General features: G+C 37.3%; 1 protein-coding gene and 1 long non-coding RNA gene across 2 annotated transcripts in view; one reads left to right on the top strand and one right to left on the bottom strand.

Moving 5' to 3' along the window:
• Positions 1–1732: 1732 nt before the first annotated feature.
• Positions 1733–14186, top strand: LOC130246434 (uncharacterized). The gene is made up of 2 exons (XR_008839444.1): positions 1733–1912; positions 13045–14186. It is a non-coding gene; the product is annotated as an uncharacterized LOC130246434 (long non-coding RNA).
• Positions 6067–19466, bottom strand: part of ptp4a2b (protein tyrosine phosphatase 4A2b) — a 30166-nt gene continuing 16766 nt past the window's right edge. Inside the window, exons 5-7 of the mRNA XM_056479379.1 lie at positions 13072–13202; positions 10782–10856; positions 6067–7209 (exon numbers count right to left, since the gene is read on the bottom strand). Coding sequence (XP_056335354.1) covers positions 7098–7209; positions 10782–10856; positions 13072–13202 — 318 coding nt within the window. The 3' untranslated portion in view covers positions 6067–7097. The remainder of the gene's footprint in view (positions 7210–10781; positions 10857–13071; positions 13203–19466) is intronic.

Raw genomic sequence — 19466 nt, forward strand, 5'->3', positions numbered from 1 at the left:
GACAAGCCCTTTTAATCACAATAAAAACATAAAAATTCTAAACAAACAAAGCTCTAAATTACTATTTAAGTTGAACTTTGGATAAAGAAAGCAAATCAACTTTTTCTATAGGTGCACCTGACAACAAATAATAATTGACTTCTTGTTGATCATTTGGTACCAGAAGTGGCTTTTATGAAAGGCAAAGGCCTCTAGATTACACTTATTTTACCAAAATAAAACATGATCATGGCTTGATTATTAATGGTTTAATTAGGACAGTAAGGTCTGACTTTGCTTAGACAAAAGTCCTGTCACTTAACAGAAATAATGTACAGTATAGAATTTAAAATCATGGTCTCTCAAGATCTCTCACACACACCCATACTGAATGTAACCCCAAACCATGATTTTTCCTTCACCAAGCTTTTTACAATACAAAAGGTATAGCCTGATAAAACATTTATTCTTTATTTGTAACATGTTGGTTTCAGACTTCCTTTAATTTATGTTGTCTACCATAATCGGCATTATATATGACAATAAAATAATGTATTTTTGCGCATGAAACATTTATTTTCTTCAGCTTAGTTCCTTTATTCATCAGGGGTCACCACAGCGAAATGAACCGACAACTTATTCAGCATATATTTTACATCGGCGCAAACAAACAAACTGCTGTAGACCAGGGGTTCCCAAACGTTTGATCCTGTGACCCCCAAAATAACAATTCCAGTGACTCGCGACCCCCACTATATCCTCGGAGGTGGTTATAAACATACAAGTATTGCAAACAATGCTGCACACACAACAATTGGCCTATATGCAAGCATTCAGTCAAACAATATTATTATTTTGTCTATGACTTTTTAAAATCTTTAAAAAAACTTTTGTTTTTTTTAAATGTACATGAGTACTGTAAAGGTGTCAAAGTTTACCGTGGTGCTGTAAAATCAGTCTGTTGCAACTGACACTATGCTAGACTCACTGACTATGCTGACACTATGCTGGACTGACACACTTTCAATTTACTAGAAGTTTTACAATTAACTAGTTAAGCTGCTTTGACACAACGTACACTCTCAGAAATAAAAGTATGCGAGCTGTCACTGGGGTGGTACCTTTTCAAAAGGTACAAATTTGTACCTAAAAGGTCAAAATTAATACCTCAAGAATACATATTAGTACCTAAAAAGTACAAAAGTGTTCCGCTTAAAATTTGTAGGTACCAATATGGACCCTTCAAGTACAAATGTGTACCTTTTGAAAAGATTCACCCCAGTGACAGCTCGCATACTTTTATTTCTGAGTGTACATTGTAAAAGTGTTATAGAAATAAACATGAATATTTTTATCTTCTGTAGGTTATGGATAAAATATGGTAATTCTAATAGATTTTTTTAAACCAACAAGCGACCCCCCACATTGTCCCGCGACCCCCCATGGGGTCTAGACCCCCACTTTGAGAACCACTGCTGTAGACCACCAATGTTACCTTTTCTAAAATACTACAATTCAAAATCCTTCAGGAAGACGACTATCCAGCAGATGGCACTGCAAACAAACACAGAGCAGCCCAGACGTGTACAATCTGGAAAATCTTCTGTACCACCAGTCAACATACTTCAGTTTGAAATTTAATCATATTATGCATGTGTCTACTTAATGAAACGATAACATTGTGTCATACATCTGACTCTTCATATTTCAGACTCCCGTGGATTATACCAGCAGGTGCAGAGATGGAAATAAATGGGTCATTTCCCAACTTCCTGTGGATTTCCATCATGTGACTGAATTAAATATTTCACGAGTTTCGTCATCTGCACTTTCACTCCTGCCGATAGAAACGTCACATCAGATGAGCTGTACATGAGTCATTGACCGGTCAGGACCTTTCTGGACAGAGGAAAAGAAAGCTTCGTGGATTCAAGTGAGTCATGCTGCCTTTAAGCGAACACTGGAAATCCGTAATCTTCTTGATCGTTCCCTGTTACTGCCATTATACAACGCCTACCAATGGCTGTAAATGCTTTCTAACCTTACTTTCTGACACCATGCTGTCACTGTCGCTACCCGTAGAAGCCAGGTCCTAAGCAATTCCAGCCATAGGGCCAAAAAGCTCTAAAAGTATTTTTAATTGATTTACTTTGCTGTTTTTTTTTTTCTTATATCACCCAATGACTCATTTTCTACTATTTGTCTCAATGCAAAAATAAAAACAACATATAAAACATCTTGTAATGGTTTGTTTTCTTAAAATGAACTAATAATTATACATAAAATATTTTGTTTTTAAAACTAAATCTTAATTAGACTGCTGGACTTCTCCATAATTTAGGGTGGGGGATTCTTTTGCGCAGATGTAATAAACATCAAACTTTCATTTAGACCCTCATCATACAAAATATGATAGAAAACGATGTTATGTATAATTTATAGGTGTAATTTACATTTCTAGGTATTTATTTGGGGGCCCTCAGATTTCCTGGGGCCCTAAGCAGCCACTTATCTTGCTTGTTAGTCAAATCCACCCCTGGAACGATCCCACCACCACCACCACAACTGACAGTTTGGAATGAGCTCATTTGTCCCATTTTTGACATTATGCCATCATACGTTGTGAAAATAACCAATAGAAGAAGGCTTTAAGACCAATTGACTGAGGAAATGAGCTGGTCAGTTTGTTATTTGCCTATAGGCTACTGTTTTTCATTTAAAACAGATTCCTAATCGTTTTTTTTAGTTTTACCCCCTTTACAAGATTTAAGGTAAAACCATGGGGTGTGGTGTGAGGCAGAGGTGGAGATACTCCCGAAAAAAACGAGTGTTGGCATGTATGCACAAATGTCACATATGTGCACGTTTACCGACGGCTGTCAATCAATTCGGTGGGCGGGGAAAATAGACTCCTACGTCACGTTGCGGTGGGCTACAAAATCACTGGGATTTGGGTCCCATTTTAACGTCAGGAAATTTAAAAAAAAAAAGAGAGACTTGTGTTTCTATCACTCCAATATGACAGTGGACACATACCTACACACAGTTTACAAAAGTTGACTTTCATCATAGGTGCCCTTTAAAATTCTAATCTGATTACATCATTTATAAAACTGTAATAGCTTACAGTTTTAATGCAGACTTGTAAATAAACTCTTTGTTGTAGAATAGTATGGTAAGCACTTTGACAAAGATGTAGTAAAAAATTTTGTTGCATCAAAAAGTGTGGTTATGATTACCCTCCGACAAGCTAACCCAGCAAAAATAAGTGCTTAATGTCATTAAAATGCAGTATTTGAACTACATAACTTTAATAGAAAATCAGGTGAATAACTGTAAAAAGGTCCCCTTTTGAGGAAAAAAAAAAAGAACCACCAGCTGCAATAGGCTGACTACAGGCCTGATACTGTAAAATATTTCAGAAACAATTTGTAACTAATATAACTAAAATTAAATTACAAAATTAAAGTTTTCTTTTCTCATTTTTTTCCTTTTCTTTTAAAAATAACAGATTTACAAACCATTCTTATTAGTTTGGTGAAATGTTTTAGTTACTATGCATTGTTTTTTTTACTCGTAAAAAGTATATATAATCAAAGAAATATTAACGAAGTAAAATATCTCATGAAAAATCTGGTATTATTGAGCATATAATTATATTTTTCAATACAGAAACAGTAAAGTTATAATAAAATAAGCATTTATAATAGCCACTGTGCTGGCTCAGTGGTTAGCAGTCACCTCACAGCATGAAGTTTTCTGGTTTGAGCTCCAGCTGGGTCAGTTGGCGTTTCTGTGTGGAGTTGTATGTTCTCCCTGTGTTCACGTGGGTTTCTTCCGGTTTCCCCTCACAGTCCAGACATGCGGTATACGTGAATTGAATAAGCTAATGCGCTCGTAGTGTATGTGTGTGAATGGGTGTTTCCCAGTACTGGGTTGTGGCTGGAAGGGGATCCGCTGTGCAAAACATATGCTGGATACGTTGACGGTTCATTCTGCTGTGGCAACCCCTGATGAATAAATGGACTAAGCCAAAGAAAAATGAATGAATGAAATCCTTAATTCTTTTAATTTATTAAATAGAAATGTTTACTAATTAAACTAGTTAATATTTCTGCCTTAATTAGTAAACCACAGCCATATCACCCTGCTCAAGACCAGTAACTCACTGAAGCTAAGCAGAGCTGAGACTGGTCAATACCAGGATGGGAAACCACATGGGAAAACTAGGTTGATGTTGGAAGTGGTATTAGTGAGGCCAGCAGGGGGTGTCTCAACCTATGGTCTATGTGAGTCCTAATGCCCCAGTATAATGAAGGGTATACTATGTCAGTGAGCGCCGCCATTAAGACATCTCTGTGGTCATTAAAAATCCTATGGCACTTCTCGTAAATAGTACAGGTTTAAGCCCAGTGTCCTGGCAAAATTACCTGTCATGGCCTCCAAATCATCCCCATCCACCGAATTGGCTCCATCACCGTCTCTCCACTCCACCAATAGCTGGTGTGTGGTGAGTGAACTGGCACCTGTGGCTGCCGTTGCATCATCCAAGTGGATGTCGCACACTGGTGGTGGTGGTCTGGAGAGCACCCCTCCCTCATAGGGCTGTGCAATTAATCGAAAATCCAGTTTTGATTTCAATTTTGGCTTCTAACGATTATGAAAAAGCATTAATCGAGATAAACGATTATTGCATCATATACCGCCCCCCCCTTTCCAGTTGTACACATGTTGCTCCGCAAAGCTCAGTTCCATGTGAAAATGACTAAGAGCATGTGCTGTAATGTAATTTCTGCAGCACGGGATGCGCATCATTCATTGATGTACGTTCGAATCATTCATATTTTTAAAAGCGCAAAGGAGCACATGCTGTTGTGTGTGTGGCCTCAGACAGGCTTGGAGATGAGCAGAGCACACACATCTAATGTCATCTTGATGTGAGCGCTTTAATGGTCAAATACATGCACATTTGTGTCAGAGCGCGGTGTTTAGTGATTATTCATATTAACCCTCCTTTGTGTGATAAACAAACAAGTTGAGAATCAAAGGACGAGAAAGAGGAACTATATCAGCGCCGCAATAATCCTGCCGCCGCCTGTTTATTATTAATCAAACAACAATAGGAGAAAATCCCTCACTGCTCTTGACTGAAGGACTTTTGTAGCTGAAGTTTTTTTCCTCACAGTGAAGATGCTTAAAGCACAGTTTAAACATAACAGATTTAATAACTTATTTCTTTTATCTTTGCTATGATGTAAAGTACATAATATTTTACTAGATTTTTTCAAGATACTAGTATTCAGCGTTAAGTGACATTCAAAGGCTTAATTATTGTAATTAGGCAAGTCATTTTGTAACAGTAGTTTCTTCTGCAGACAATCAAAAATATATATTGCTTAAGGGGGCTAAAAATATTGAGCTATTAAAATAGGTTTCAAAATATTTAAACCTGCTTTAATTCTAGCCGAAATAAAACAAATAAGCCTTTCTCTAGAAGAAAAAATATTATAGGAAATACTGTGAAAAATTCCTGTTAAATATTATTTGGGAAATTTTTATATATAAAAAAAATTCACAGGAGGGAGAATAATTTTGACTTCAACTGATAATCGTTTTGAATAATCGTGATTACAACTATGACTCAAATAATCGCGATTATGATTTTTCCCATAATTGAGCAGCCCTACCCCCTCATGATTGTGAAGCGCTTTAGCTGTCTGGCCATACATGATACATGCACTATATAAATAACATTACTTTCTAGATTTTAAGTTATATTAACGTTGGCAAGATGTTTGGAGCATAGTATTTTTATATTAAAATTAAAAACAAAAAAGGCCACCTATATTTTGGTGTTATGACCCTGGACAGAGCCATCTTTTTGTCCCATGTTCAATTTCCATTTTCTGATTGATTTACTTCCCTTTCTGTTGCAGGAGCCATTTTCCCAAATGACTTCTCACAGAATCTCCCTCCATAATTTGAGATGTTATCTCGAAGGTGGCCGTAAAATCAGTCATCCCATAATGACTCATCCACCGAGAACACTAAATAGCTTACACATTACAGGAAGGAACACACAATGAATCAATTTCAATTCATTTATTTGTCTTAAAACCAAGATGAAGTGGGGATGTTTTCAAAATGGGCACAACGATGATAAAGAAAAGGTGGATTAAAATAAAAATGAAGCCAGTGCTGACTGGTTTTTCTGCCTCCTTCAGTGTGTCTGTGGGCTGAACAGATAAAAGCTTCTAACTGACCAGCCAGCAAAGAGCAGCTATTGAAAGCGAGTACCGAAGAAGACAAGCTGAGAATCCTCCTGTGTTTGAATCTGGATGTAGGACGGTCCTAAGGGTAAGGGCTTTTCTAATCTGGACTGAATATTGCACTCCCCAGAGATTAAGAAAAGGACTGAAAAGAACATGGCTCCACGAAAGAAAAGAACGAAAGAAATGGTCTGAACCCCACCCAAACTCCTGACTAGACGCGCTAATTATAGTGAATAAATACAGCGGACTTATTTCAAACCCAGGCTAACCCTAAATTAAAAAAGTGATTGCTGCATCAAAGGGGAACTTCTTAAAAATGTCATACTGTGCAAAAATATCGTGTGCCTACTTTATAGTTTTTGTCTCTGTAACAAAATTGGCTATTGTCTGTTGAAATAATAATAATATTAATAAAAAAGAGAAAACGATGATAAAAGAAATATGCCCAACAATAAGTCTTAATAAAAAAAGTAGTAATAAATCAACAAATGACAGCATTTAACAATTGTAAATCTTTTGATCACGTTTCAAAGTACTCATTCTGAAATAACCCGAAATAAAGTCGTCCCATGATTGGAAATTTGGGAAATCAGGGGAACGTTAGTATGTTCTAGCCCGTGACTGGTAACACTGGTTAAGCAACCAGGTTTGTGGGCTTGTCTGTGTGCTTTGACCCTTCTCTTTGATACTGCTGGTGAATCCATAGATCAGCTTCATTATTCTGTGATCGATTAGCCATGATTCGTTTGATAATAATCACCACAATTATAACCCACAGCTTTTGCTCCCCTATATACCCTGGTTGAACTTCCCACTGCTGTTTTGTATGACTGACAGAATGACACACTACTGGACACAGCAGTTGTGACCGTTGTCATCCTTGAACCTCAGACGCATCTTGGGTCGGTATTTTTCAAGGTACATAAGCTGTTTGGCGTTGAAGGCTCCACGTCTCTTGCTGAAAACAAAAAAAACAGATAAAATGTTCACATTAGTCCAGTTTTAGGTTGGAGTACACAATGTTTGCCCTGGTTTTTAGTCTGGACGGGTCACCTTTAATTTGCTAAGAGCATGCGGCTGTTTAAAATAGACATTAAATGTGGTCAGCCAAGATGAGTTACAGTTTTAATCTGATGTTCAGAAAGCAAGCATATAAAAAGAATGGATATTCATGTTTTGCATTTTCAACTACCTCAAAGTTGGACAACCTCAAAATGTTTTAGACCCCATTTAAACATGCATGTAGCTTCATCTATTTAAAGATTTTTCAATTTAACCCTTTCACGCCGGTGTGATCAGCTTCGGCTGGTCCCTAAAGCGTCCGATCACACCGGTGTGATTACAACATTCAGAGCGCATGTCATTAACTGTTAAAATTCTAATCTGACAGTGCACGGTGAGGCACAGAAAGGGTTGCACAGTCATCCAGACCTTACTGCTCTGCAGGAGAGGGTGAAGTCTAGATGGGATACAGCTGAGGATACTCACGTCAATATAGCATAATTTGAGACACGCGTCACAAACAAACAAATAATATTTTTAAATTACCGTTAGGGTTGGGATTAGGGTTGAGGTGGGGTAAACACTTATAAAATACATTTAAGGTGTAATTTAATAAATAATATAAATATTTTCCAATCGCAGCTGTATCCCTTCTAGAACAACAGTGGTGCCCAATTACCTGTCATTTAAGAAACAATATGATCATTATTAAGCTGTTTAAAAGACAAAATATTTGTTCAATCACATATTTGAGAATCGGAGAATGAGAAATTTTTACAATATAATTAGAACATTTGTCAATATTTACAGAAAAGGGTGCACTGCACTCCCAATAAAAATGGACAAGTTTCTAACTTATTCATTCATTTTCTTTTCGACTTAGTCCCTTTATTAATCTGGGATTGCCCCAGCAGAATGAACCGCCAACCTATCCAGCATATGTTTTACGCAGCTGATGCCCTTCCAGCTGCAACCCATCACTGGGAAACATCCATACACACTCGTACACTACGGACAATTTAGCCTTTCCAATTCACCTATACCACATGTTTATGGACTTGTGTGAGAAACCGGAGCACCGGGAGGAAATCCATGCCAACACGGGGAGAACATACAAACTCCACACAGAAATGCCAACTGACCCAGCCGGGGCTCGAACAAAGCGACCTTCTTGCTGTGAGGCGATTGTGCTACCCACTGCACCCCCGTGCTGTCCCAATTTTCTAATCTAATTCTTAAATATTAAACTTAAATTAAAATACAAATTGAGTGACTGATGTTGTTGGTTTGCACAGAATCACATTTCTAAACTTCATGTTTAAACTATGTGTGCTAATTATTTTATTTTCAAGAGCTGACTTGAAAAACTGGTAAGCCATCAGTATGGCAATAAATGTCACATTAGATGATATTTCAACTCATAATAAAGCACATTATCTGCATAAGAGGTGATCATCGTCAGTAGTTTATGCTGTTGTTTCAATGTTGCAAAAGAAATGGCTGTATCTAGTGCAGTAGCACAAAGTGTAACAATTTTTAGAGAAAAAACAAAAAACAAAAAATCCCGCAAACATAGCAAGACACTAGGACTTGGTGTAGAGTTTGTTTACATGTTCTAAAAACAGAACAGTATTTTTTTAATCCTGCTTGCGGATGACAACACTGTCAAAATGATTGAAGTCCTCATAGATTAGATGGAGTGACTAAAAACACTGTTATGCACCGTCTATAAATGCATCATTATGTAAACATTTTTGCATACGATTTCTCTGCATGAAACACCCGCGACTGGCAGATCAATGTGCCAATTTATTTCTCTCTAATATGGTAGAAAATAAAATGTGGAGGATGTAAACGGTGACAAGATGACCGATGGTACAATTAAATGGTGACAGACTGCTTTGTTGCTTAGTTACAAGTTCATGTCCTTTTAAAGACACAATGGGGTGTATGCACAGCTAGTGTTTTTCAGCCAATGATAAACCTCCGGTCAAAGCCTAATGTGACTATTTTCAATTTCATAAGGTTCCTTTTACAGCATCAATGTTGTAATGTAATTACAATACATTCAGGGGGTACTCTCACTAGGCACGGTTGCCTTGAACCATGCCGAAGCACGATTGTCCCCCATCCCCTCTCCCCCGACGGCCTGCACTCACACCGCATCTTTACTTACCAAACTGGAGCACGTTTACTTTATCGATGATGCAACTGCTCAGTTTAACAGGAAGAGAAGCGCTCTTGCTCAGCACAGCGGACATTGCTTTAATTATATCGTTTTAGTTGTTTGGGATGCAGTGACACGCAGTCAAATATTTTGCCGAACAGATCCACAAATTGACGCTCATAAATTATAATAAAAGTCCTCTTGCAGCAGGAATTAGGAGGTTTCCTGAAGGTGCAGCTGACGTGCACCGAGGGGTTTGAGTCTTCAATTAACTATGACAGTTTGCGTTTATTGAAAAGAATGATTAATAAATTCATATGAAACAGTCCCTTAAAAGTGACATCGCATCTTCAGTTTCGGGCTCAGGCACGCTTTGCACTCACGCTACAAGCGTACCACGCCAAAGCCCAATCGAACCACCCTCTGGCACACCTCTTCCAATCGGGCCAGGGCCAGCCAACTGAACTGCGCCTGAGCCCGATTCGGAGCACTCACACTTGTCAAATGAACCAGGAAATGCATCTGGGCACAGTCCGGATAGCATCGTGTGTGTGCAACCTCAGTTAAATAGACTTAACCATTCATTTTGTTGTTAAAGCGTAAAATGAGATGAAAGACCGTGTAACCACTAGCGCCGTCAGGATTAGCAGGAGAGCACAGAAACTCAAAATAAACTCGTCATATTTTAAAGACATGGCGGGGGAAAATAAAGTTTCATGCAGAGACCCACTTCAAGATCGCTGATTTTTAAAGAAATTAGACCTTAAACATGGAAATTTTATAATGGAAGGACAGGTCACAGGAAGCGCTGAGGCTGGCTGGCTGAAATTAAAAGTGTGCATATACCCCATTATGAAATAAAGTAGGTCCCAAAGCGTTTTTTACTACACACATAAAAGTTTATACGTTTTCCTTTATAAAAAAGTACATCATTTTAGGACATAGTATTGACCTTATTCTTCGATGCGGAAGTGTGCTCGATTTTGCGATTGTTTTAGAACTTCCAATTCAGTTGCCTATGAGAGAAATGACTAGGAATAATAAACGGTAGAAAGCGGTCAAACTACTTGCTCTACAAACAAATGTGTCCATGACTATACAGACAAATCAGAATAAGAAAATAAGAAAATATCAGTAACGAGCCGTTTTTAACCTCTAAAAATTAACCGGAAGTCTCAAGTCAAAAAGATTCAAATGGCTGCGCCCGCTTGTACGCGAAGAATAAGATGAACAAGTAAGGACAATGGGATGCAGCAACATTTGTGAACTAAATTTAGAACCTATTGTTTTTACTTAACATGCATCTCCTAGCAACAAGTTTATATTGGGAACAAGGAAAGGCTTTAAAAATGTATACTTACTGTCGTATGAACACCACTGCTTCTTCATACTTCATTCCACACTCGAGTAAGGCTAAAGCCACCAGCACAGGTGCTCTGTGAAAAATAGACAAAACTGATTTAATGAAAACTTGATGACCAAGAAGAATTTCATTTTCAGGTCATGAATTTTGCACCTGCATCAACAATGATCAAAACAGAGTACCATCTTACGGAGCTCATTAACAACAAGTGTGCTTGTGTTCAACAGAGAAACTATATTCTGAGCCGCTTGTGTACGCAAAGAGGTCAGGAGCTGAGATGGCAGTCTGTAGAGTTCTCTCACACACACCCTTCCCAAAAAAAAAATGCTGAACAAACAACAACAACAAAAAAAAAACACTTCTACACTTGGAAAGCAGCACGACCACAGGCTCGTTTTAAATGGTGCTGCTGTCTGCCCCTAAAGGAACTTTGGTAAACTGAGCTCAGGGAAATGAATGCGAGAGAACAGAGTGCACTGTACTGCCCACAATGTTGGTTACACTAGCAAGTCACAGACGCTTACCTTCTCAAGTTGAGCCTGGTTAGTGTTGAGTGTGTTTGTGTCAGCGGATTTATATAGAGGTGAGAAAGGCTGAGTGCTAAATATGCAAAAGCGTTTGTAGAGAACACAAGTGGTTCTCACATGCACTCGTTACACGCCTACATATTTTTGACTACTCATGCTGCTTGAGCAACTAATCAACCCATTTAACTGGACGCACAATATAATCAGATGGGATGTGTTTAACTAAATCTGATTGGACAATGTTTAGTTCCTTATTACCCATCCTATTGTGTAGAGATTATGTAGAGGTTCCAGTACAATGATGGTTACAGTGGTTACAAATGGTTCACAACAGGCTAAATTAAATGTTAAGCTTGTTTAATGATGTTCGTTATAACTACTAATTTAAAAACCCAGGTGATCTACACTACCTGACAAAAGTCTTGTTGTCGATCCCAGTTGTAAGAACAATGAATAATACCTTGACTTCTAGTTGATCGTTTGAAAAAGTGGCATAAGGTAGCTTTTTCAGATGAATCACCTGTTGAGCTGCATCTTAAAATCTACTCATCACAAATACTACAGAGGACCTATTGGAACCCGCATGAACCTAAGATTCTCACAGAAATCAGTTAAGTTTGGTGAAGGAAAAATTATGGTTTGGGGAATACATTCAGTATAGGGGCGTATATGAGATCTGCAGAGTGGATGGCAATATCATCAGCCTGAGGTAAACATATTTGTGCTGCCTATTACATTACAAACCACAGGAGAGGGCAAATTCTTCAGCGGGATAGTTCAGCCTTCACATCCAAGTTCCTGAAAGCAAAGAAGGTCAAGGTGCTCCAGGATTGGCCAGCCCAGTCACCAGACATGAACATTATTGAGCATGTCTGGGGTAAGATGAAGGAGGAGGCATTGAAGATGAATCTAAAGAATCTTGATGAACTCTGCAAGAACGCTTTCTTTGCCATTCCAGATGACTTTATTCATAAGTTATTTGAGTCATTGGAGAGATGTATGGATGCAGTCCTCCAAGCTCATGGGAGTCATACACAATATTAATTCTCTTTCCACTGCACCATGACTTTATATTCTATACTGTACATTATTTCTGTTTAGTGACAAGACTTTTGTCTAAGAAAAATCAGATCTTACTGTCCTATTTAAACAATTAAAATCAAGCCATGATCATGTTTTATTTTGGTAAAATAAGCGTAATCTAAAGGCCTTTGCCTTTCATATAAGCCACTTCTGATACCAAATGATCAACAAGTCGTCAAGTTATTATTTGTTTTTTCTAAAACTTAGATAGGTGACAAGACTTTTGTCAGGTAGTGCATTTTGTCATCCCGAGGAATGCAACACTTGAATGAAGTCTACACTTTTTAATTAGATGACTGTGGTAAATTGTTATTGCATTCTGGGAAATATGCAAGTATTTTATGTAGAAGGGCAGTTCTTTTGTATCATTTTTATACGTTTAGTTATTATTTTGTCATGTAGAGTATGTAAACATCTGGTGTGTGATTGTTTATTCAGGGCATTATGGAGAAAAAAATAAAATCGGTTTTACTAGCCCTTCAAGAAACATTTCTTTTAAATTGCAACTAATTTTGAACAAATAAATGCAGCATTAGTAAGCATAAGGCAAGACACACACACACACACACATATACATACATATATATATATGTCGTATAAATTAAGATAATGAAGGATGAACTAAACCCAGTTTCTCTTATTTAAAAATAGTTTCAAGAAGCACATTGGAGGACTGACCGGCCCAAGCCTGCAACACAGTGAACGGCAATGCAGCATCCTGGCTCCTCTCGGAACTTGGTCTTCAGCAGGTTTAACCAATCGTCTACAATCCGAGTGGGGGGCGAAGCTCCATCATCAAAGGGCCAGTCCTGCAGCCACAGAAGAACAGAAAACAAACAAACATCAAGATAGATTTTGTTGTTATGTCTTGTTCACATTTCAAAGCAGCAGAGAAAACATGCGTAATGTGAAACAGCTTGAGAACTTGAGATGTTTCACAGTTTGCAGAACTTGCCTGTGGAGCAAAGCATTGTGGGAGAACAAATCGTTCTCATGAACTGTTTTTGGGCAAAAAGCCATAGAGATCTGGTCTCCTCCCAGATAACCACACAACTAGTGAAAAAAAGCCGAGAAGAGAGAAAAAGCAGGAGAGGATAGTCTTTGGAGTTTAAGATACATAAAGTGAAGCTGGAAAGACGAGTCCAATAAGAAGTGGAGGAGTAGAGAAGATAGAGGGGAGTTTGGGGTAAGACATATCGGTTCACTGAAATGACGCACAAGTCTAATATCATCCTGAGGGAGTATGGTGGTTTTCTGGTAAAACCAATTGCATCACTAAACACAGCTTAAGATGGCATTAATTATCAGCAGTTCTATGTAGTTATCTCGGTCTGATTTTTATTTCCTCTTTGAATATCCCAAGATCTGAGCGTGTGTGAAGATTGGTGCTTGGCAATGTCAAGGAGAAAGGGTGTGTGGGCGAGAATGACAGATAATGGAATCGGACTGGCTGGCAGATCCGTGTCTGTGCAGCTGTCTGGGCCTCCGTGCTCCTGCTGACCTGCAGACAGCTTTCCTCTCCCTTTTTAATGCTTCTTATTCAGTTCCTTGTTCTCAATCAAACCTTGATCTTTCCTTATTCTCCTTGTTAACTGTGAGTGAACAACTTCCAAAGAAAAATGGATAAGATGCACTATGTTGAAGAGCAGAGCCTATTTTTGCTCCTGAGGTACTGGTTACAGTTCCAGTTAGCCATGATTATACATCACCTATTGTATGTTTACTGTTACCACCCTACCGTGACTGCGCTGTACCTTCTCTTTAAGGAAGTAAAGATATTGCTCCGTTCCTAACACCTTTCCTTCCTTATTATTATTTCCAAATAACTCTCTGTAGGTCATGGGAAGTGATCAAATGCATACAGGAACAAAGGCTGGGGTTGAAATTCTTTCTTTTTTCCCACTTAAGCAGTGGTTAACTGGACAATTTTATAAGCCCTCTTTTAACATTTATAATAATAAGCGTAATTATGAAAGATCATGTGATTGTTCAGAAAGCGAAATTCATGAAATATGCTCAAATAGAAAACATTTATTTTAAATTGCAATAAATACGGCTGTATTTTTGAAGTAAAGTGGTTGGCTTGTCAATGCAATTTTATCATGCCCTCTTTTAACGTTTAATATAATTAGCGTATTAATCTTAATTCTGACACATGGTCATTTTAATACATTTATAGCCATCAATATTTATGTATTTTTCCAACTTGCATACAGAGAACTGGGCAGGGCTTGACGCTTACTTTTTTCAGGAGGAGCACATGCGCTCCTAAGATGAAAAAATTAGGAGCACATTAAAGAATTTCAGGAGCGCAGTGAAAATATATAAAATAAATCGTGTTTTTGCCTAATAAATGAAAACAAGATCATCTTTAAAAGCAAGGCAGTTTCACTCATTTGAACACAATTACTACAATAGGTTTCATTTTACTGCAACAACAGCTTAAATAGTATTTAATAATTTTTTATAATTTAAGCTGTTTTGAGTTTAGCTAGCGGTCCACAGCGGTACTGGGATCAAATTGCTCCAATGAAGGCCTTTCTAAACTGATCTGAATCAAGTCTTCAGTTGTGGACATGCCTAGGCAGCTTCTTGTTCAATTTTGATCCAGTTTCAAGCTGAAAAAATATCTTTCACACTGGGCAGCAGAAATAGGGAGTTATTGTTATAAGTTATTGTTAAGTTAATAAAAACTGTGCAGGTGGTTAGAGCAAAACATTCACATGACCAGAGCTATTTGTATCATAAGAAGGTTATGGCTGTATCAGTGCTCCCAAACAAACATTATTAAATTTATAATAAAATATATTGCACATATTATCTTTCATATAACTTGCAGTCTCCAGATTGAAATACACCTTTTCTCCACAGCACATAAAATAATGTGACTTTTAAGAATAATTTCAATCAAAATTAATTTATTTGCATAATATATTGCACAGATTCCACCCTACTTCCCACATGGGAAAAGTATGACAATGTAAAGAAAGACACAACTACAAACTCACGTGCAAAGCTGAGCTGAATGTGTTTATCAGAGCACTTTATCTTTCTGGGCTTTTTAAAGAAAAGCTGAATATGGGAATCCCTCTATGAATTAAAGTTTCCTAACATCCCAACCCTCTTCACTTTCATACGCGACAACCCCTCGCTCTTCACTTCCGTCCTGCGTTTGTGACACCCCCTGCTCTCCACTTTTTCCACGAGCGACACCTCTCCATCCTCTGGTAACATGCCGGATCTGTTACCCCGATCTGTTCCAGGACTTACAAATTAGGCACTACATGTCCGGGAAAAAGGGGATGCATTATCACCCTACTGTAAATAATGAGCAGGGTCAGTCTATTTAGTAAAAGGCTTTTCTTTTCAGTGTGTCCTCGCGCTCTTCTCAAAGCCACTATCAAAGTCAGAACAGGTAGTTTTGTGTCCAGCGACACAGCAACACTCTCTGAGTCTGCAGTAGCAGAGCATGCGATTCTGTGGCGGAGGATTCTCAGTTTCTCATGCACACAGAACCGGGCCGCCCAGGTAAAGTCTGTGTGCCATGACCGAATTGTAAATGTTTTCTATGAGGCTAGCACGATGCGCCATTCAGTGCCTTGCGTTTCTTAGCAGCACAAATAAAATTATGTTAGGACCTCTTTACATGAATTAAATAAACCAGTAGAGATGTGCTATAGCTGAGAGCGTCAGTGTGTGCTACTGTCACAATAGATTTCTAACATAATACACCATAACTTGTGTGAAGAGCATGTTTTCGATCAGGCTCATTTATTTAAAAAAAATAACAAATAAATACATAAATAAATAAATAATAATAATAATAATAGCACATGTGCGACAAAAAAAAAAAAAAAAAAATCCCAGTTCGCACACACCTATTTTTAGTCGCAAATGCAAGCGAAATGGTCACATTGTCGAGCCCTGCTGGGGCCCATTTCAAAAAGTAGGTTGAGTTGAAACTCTGGGTATGTTAACCCTGACATGACGGTTTCAGAATTGGATAAGCGGTGTAAGTCAAATCAGTTTCTATAGACTCAATTTCTTTCATCTCAGGGTTAACATACTCAGAGTTTTCACTTAATCTCCTTTCTGAAACAGGCCCCAGGTGATCAGAGATGGTAAATAAACCAGGAAGGTTATCTAGGCTTTTCCAGCAGGGTCGGGATAAGATAACATCATACATAAACAAGAACATTCTGAGCATGTTTCCCCAAAGGCCACTAAGAATGAGATGTGTCTATTACACATACCCACATACAGCACTTGTTGGTGACATCAGTATGTATCTGGGTGAAACAACTTACATGATCCAAAAAGAGCATTTTAGAGGTTTTACTTGATCACATAACTACGCCCACACGGAATCTGCGTGCGCAGAATTCCGCAGATTTTCCGCCCATCATTGATTGTTTATTTACTTGAGTAAATGTGTGTAAATCTATGTTTATTCAATTTTTAAATGAGTTTGTACATGAATATTTTCTGTCTTTTAGTAGATATATGAGAGACTTGCTTTGTTTATCAAATAAAGTGGATCTAATTGGATTTGCATTTTAAACATTAAATACAAGTTAAAAAGATATAATTTTTTTTATTTCATATATCAGGGTTTTTGTTATGATACTCCAAAATAATTCCACAGAAATCCACAGATTTTTACCAGAGTTCTCCGCAGAAATAGCAAAAAAGTCCGCAGATTCCGTCTGGCCCTACATATCTTTTTAATGCATACAATCACAGCGGTGTGATCAGTCTAGGCAGGTTACTGAAGTGTAGAATCACACCAGTGTGATTTAAACATTCAATCGGTCACATGATCAGCTGCTAATTTAATCAGCTTTCCCACCATAGCCGGTCTTAAATCACATTTACATTCAAATAGTTTGAGATCCCATAACACTTATTAAAGAACAACAACATTTACTCTATTCTTCTCGCAGTTAAACAGCCACTTCATTTCCTGTATTCAGAAGAACGTGGTGAATTGATGCAATTAAGCACCTCAAATTTCCCCACCGCAGTGCAAATTAACATGGTGGTGCCCATCATCCAGCATAAATGAACTAATATGATCAATATTAAATGGATTAAAATGACAAAATTGTGTTCTTGCATATTTGAGAATTGATTTAGGAAGTTTGTAAACATTTGTGGAAAAATAGAAAGGAAAAAACAACTATATATTCATACGTCAAATTGGCTTGCAGTGTGTAATAAACACATCACAAAGGAAATAAAAAAGTGACTTAAATGTAAATGGCTATATTTAAAAACAGATGCAGTAAAGTCAGCAGGAGAATTTAAAATTTAGCTGTAAAATGGTTAAATAATTATATTGTAAATAATTATAATTAGTAATTTTAGCTACAGCACATAAACAATCCTATCTGCTACCTATATGAATTAGGTATTTGTGAATGTACATGGCTATTTCTTAGACAACTGCTAAACATTTCCCCTAAGAACAATAACATACTAGGTTACTAGAAATGGTTTCCGTTTTCATGGGGCAATGTGCAAGAAAACTAAACTTCATGTTAGAGTTGGTTAGTGTTAGATGTATTTGCACACCTCTGATTGAAAATTAAAAGAAGAGAGATGGAATAGCTGTCTTCAGTCTCATGCTGACACTTACTTTCTTACAATCTTTTGAACAGTAATGTTCAAATTTTAAAAAAGATAGTTCAAAAGTTCAAAACAACATTTAACTGAAATGAACATCTGTAACATTTTGCTCTTTTTGAATTTTGAATTTACACTTAAAGGGCACATATTTTACTTCTTTTACAAGATGTAAGATAAGCCCTTGGTGTCTGCAGAATGTGTCTGTAAAGTTTCAGCTCAAAATACCCATCAGATCATATATTATAGCCTCCAGAATCTGGCCATTTTGCTGTTTGAGTAGTGTAGCGCTTTTTGTAGCCTGTGACTTTAAATGCAAATAAGCTGCTTCTTCCCGCCCACCGCTCCCATGTGCGTGTCTGCTTCTCATGCATTACATCAGATAAACAGCAGTCAGTGAGAGACAGACACAGATGAAGCTGAAAAACAACTCATCATTAAAAAATACCAAGCAAGTTTATATGATGTGTTTGTGGTGGAGTTTCAATCTGTCAATCAATTCGGTGGATGGGAAAAATGGCACATCTACGTCACATTGCAGTGGGCCACAAAAATCAATTGGATTTGGATCCTATTTTAACGTCAGGAAATTAAAAAAAAAGATACTTTACTGTCTTTATATCACCCCAACATGACAGTGGACACACTATACATACACAGTTCTGTCCACAGAGCTTACAAAAGTTGATTTTCATCATAGGTGCCCTTTAAATGAAAAAGATAAAACATACCAAACATATACTTTGAAAGGCAATGTATGTGAGCTCAATATTTACCATTTAAACATGTAAACATAAAAGGCACAATAAATAATAATGAACAGGGCACAACAATAAGGCCCTGGGCCACTGTGAGTATTTTGGAATAGTTCTATACTTCAGGGTTCCCACATTAAGCCAAATATAAAATCCTTGGACTTTTCCATTACTTTCCCAGTCTAAAAAGCTTAACCTACAAGAGTAAATGTAAAAACAGGCCTCTGTTGTTCTTATATATTAATAATAGAATATTAAAATAAAAACATAATATTAAAGTGGTTTTAGTATCAGTATAATTTTTTGCATGACTTCAAAAGCCGCTATGAGAACAACAATGGATAATTTACTTCAGAATGCGAAAAATGTGAAGTACTTGCTGTTTCTGAGGCTGTGAACTGCTCCCGCTCCAATTTTGATAGCTCGATGGTAGTTTTAAAAACATTATATCTAGCTTTTTTCTATTTACTTTTTAACAACCAGTTTTTGAAGTGGTCAATTTAAAGCCAAAGCTTTTAAAATGTATATTATCTGGACATGTTTGGCTTTGTTAAGAGTTAAGTTAACACTTTAAAATTGCAACAAACAAAAATCCTTGATATTGCATAACTTTGGCAAAATATATATATAAAAATTCCCTGACTTTCAATGTCCGGAATGGACCTTTTAAAATACCATAAAATTCCAGAAATG

This window comes from Danio aesculapii, chromosome 19 (genome assembly GCF_903798145.1).
Source record: "Danio aesculapii chromosome 19, fDanAes4.1, whole genome shotgun sequence".
NCBI lineage: Eukaryota > Metazoa > Chordata > Actinopteri > Cypriniformes > Danionidae > Danio > Danio aesculapii.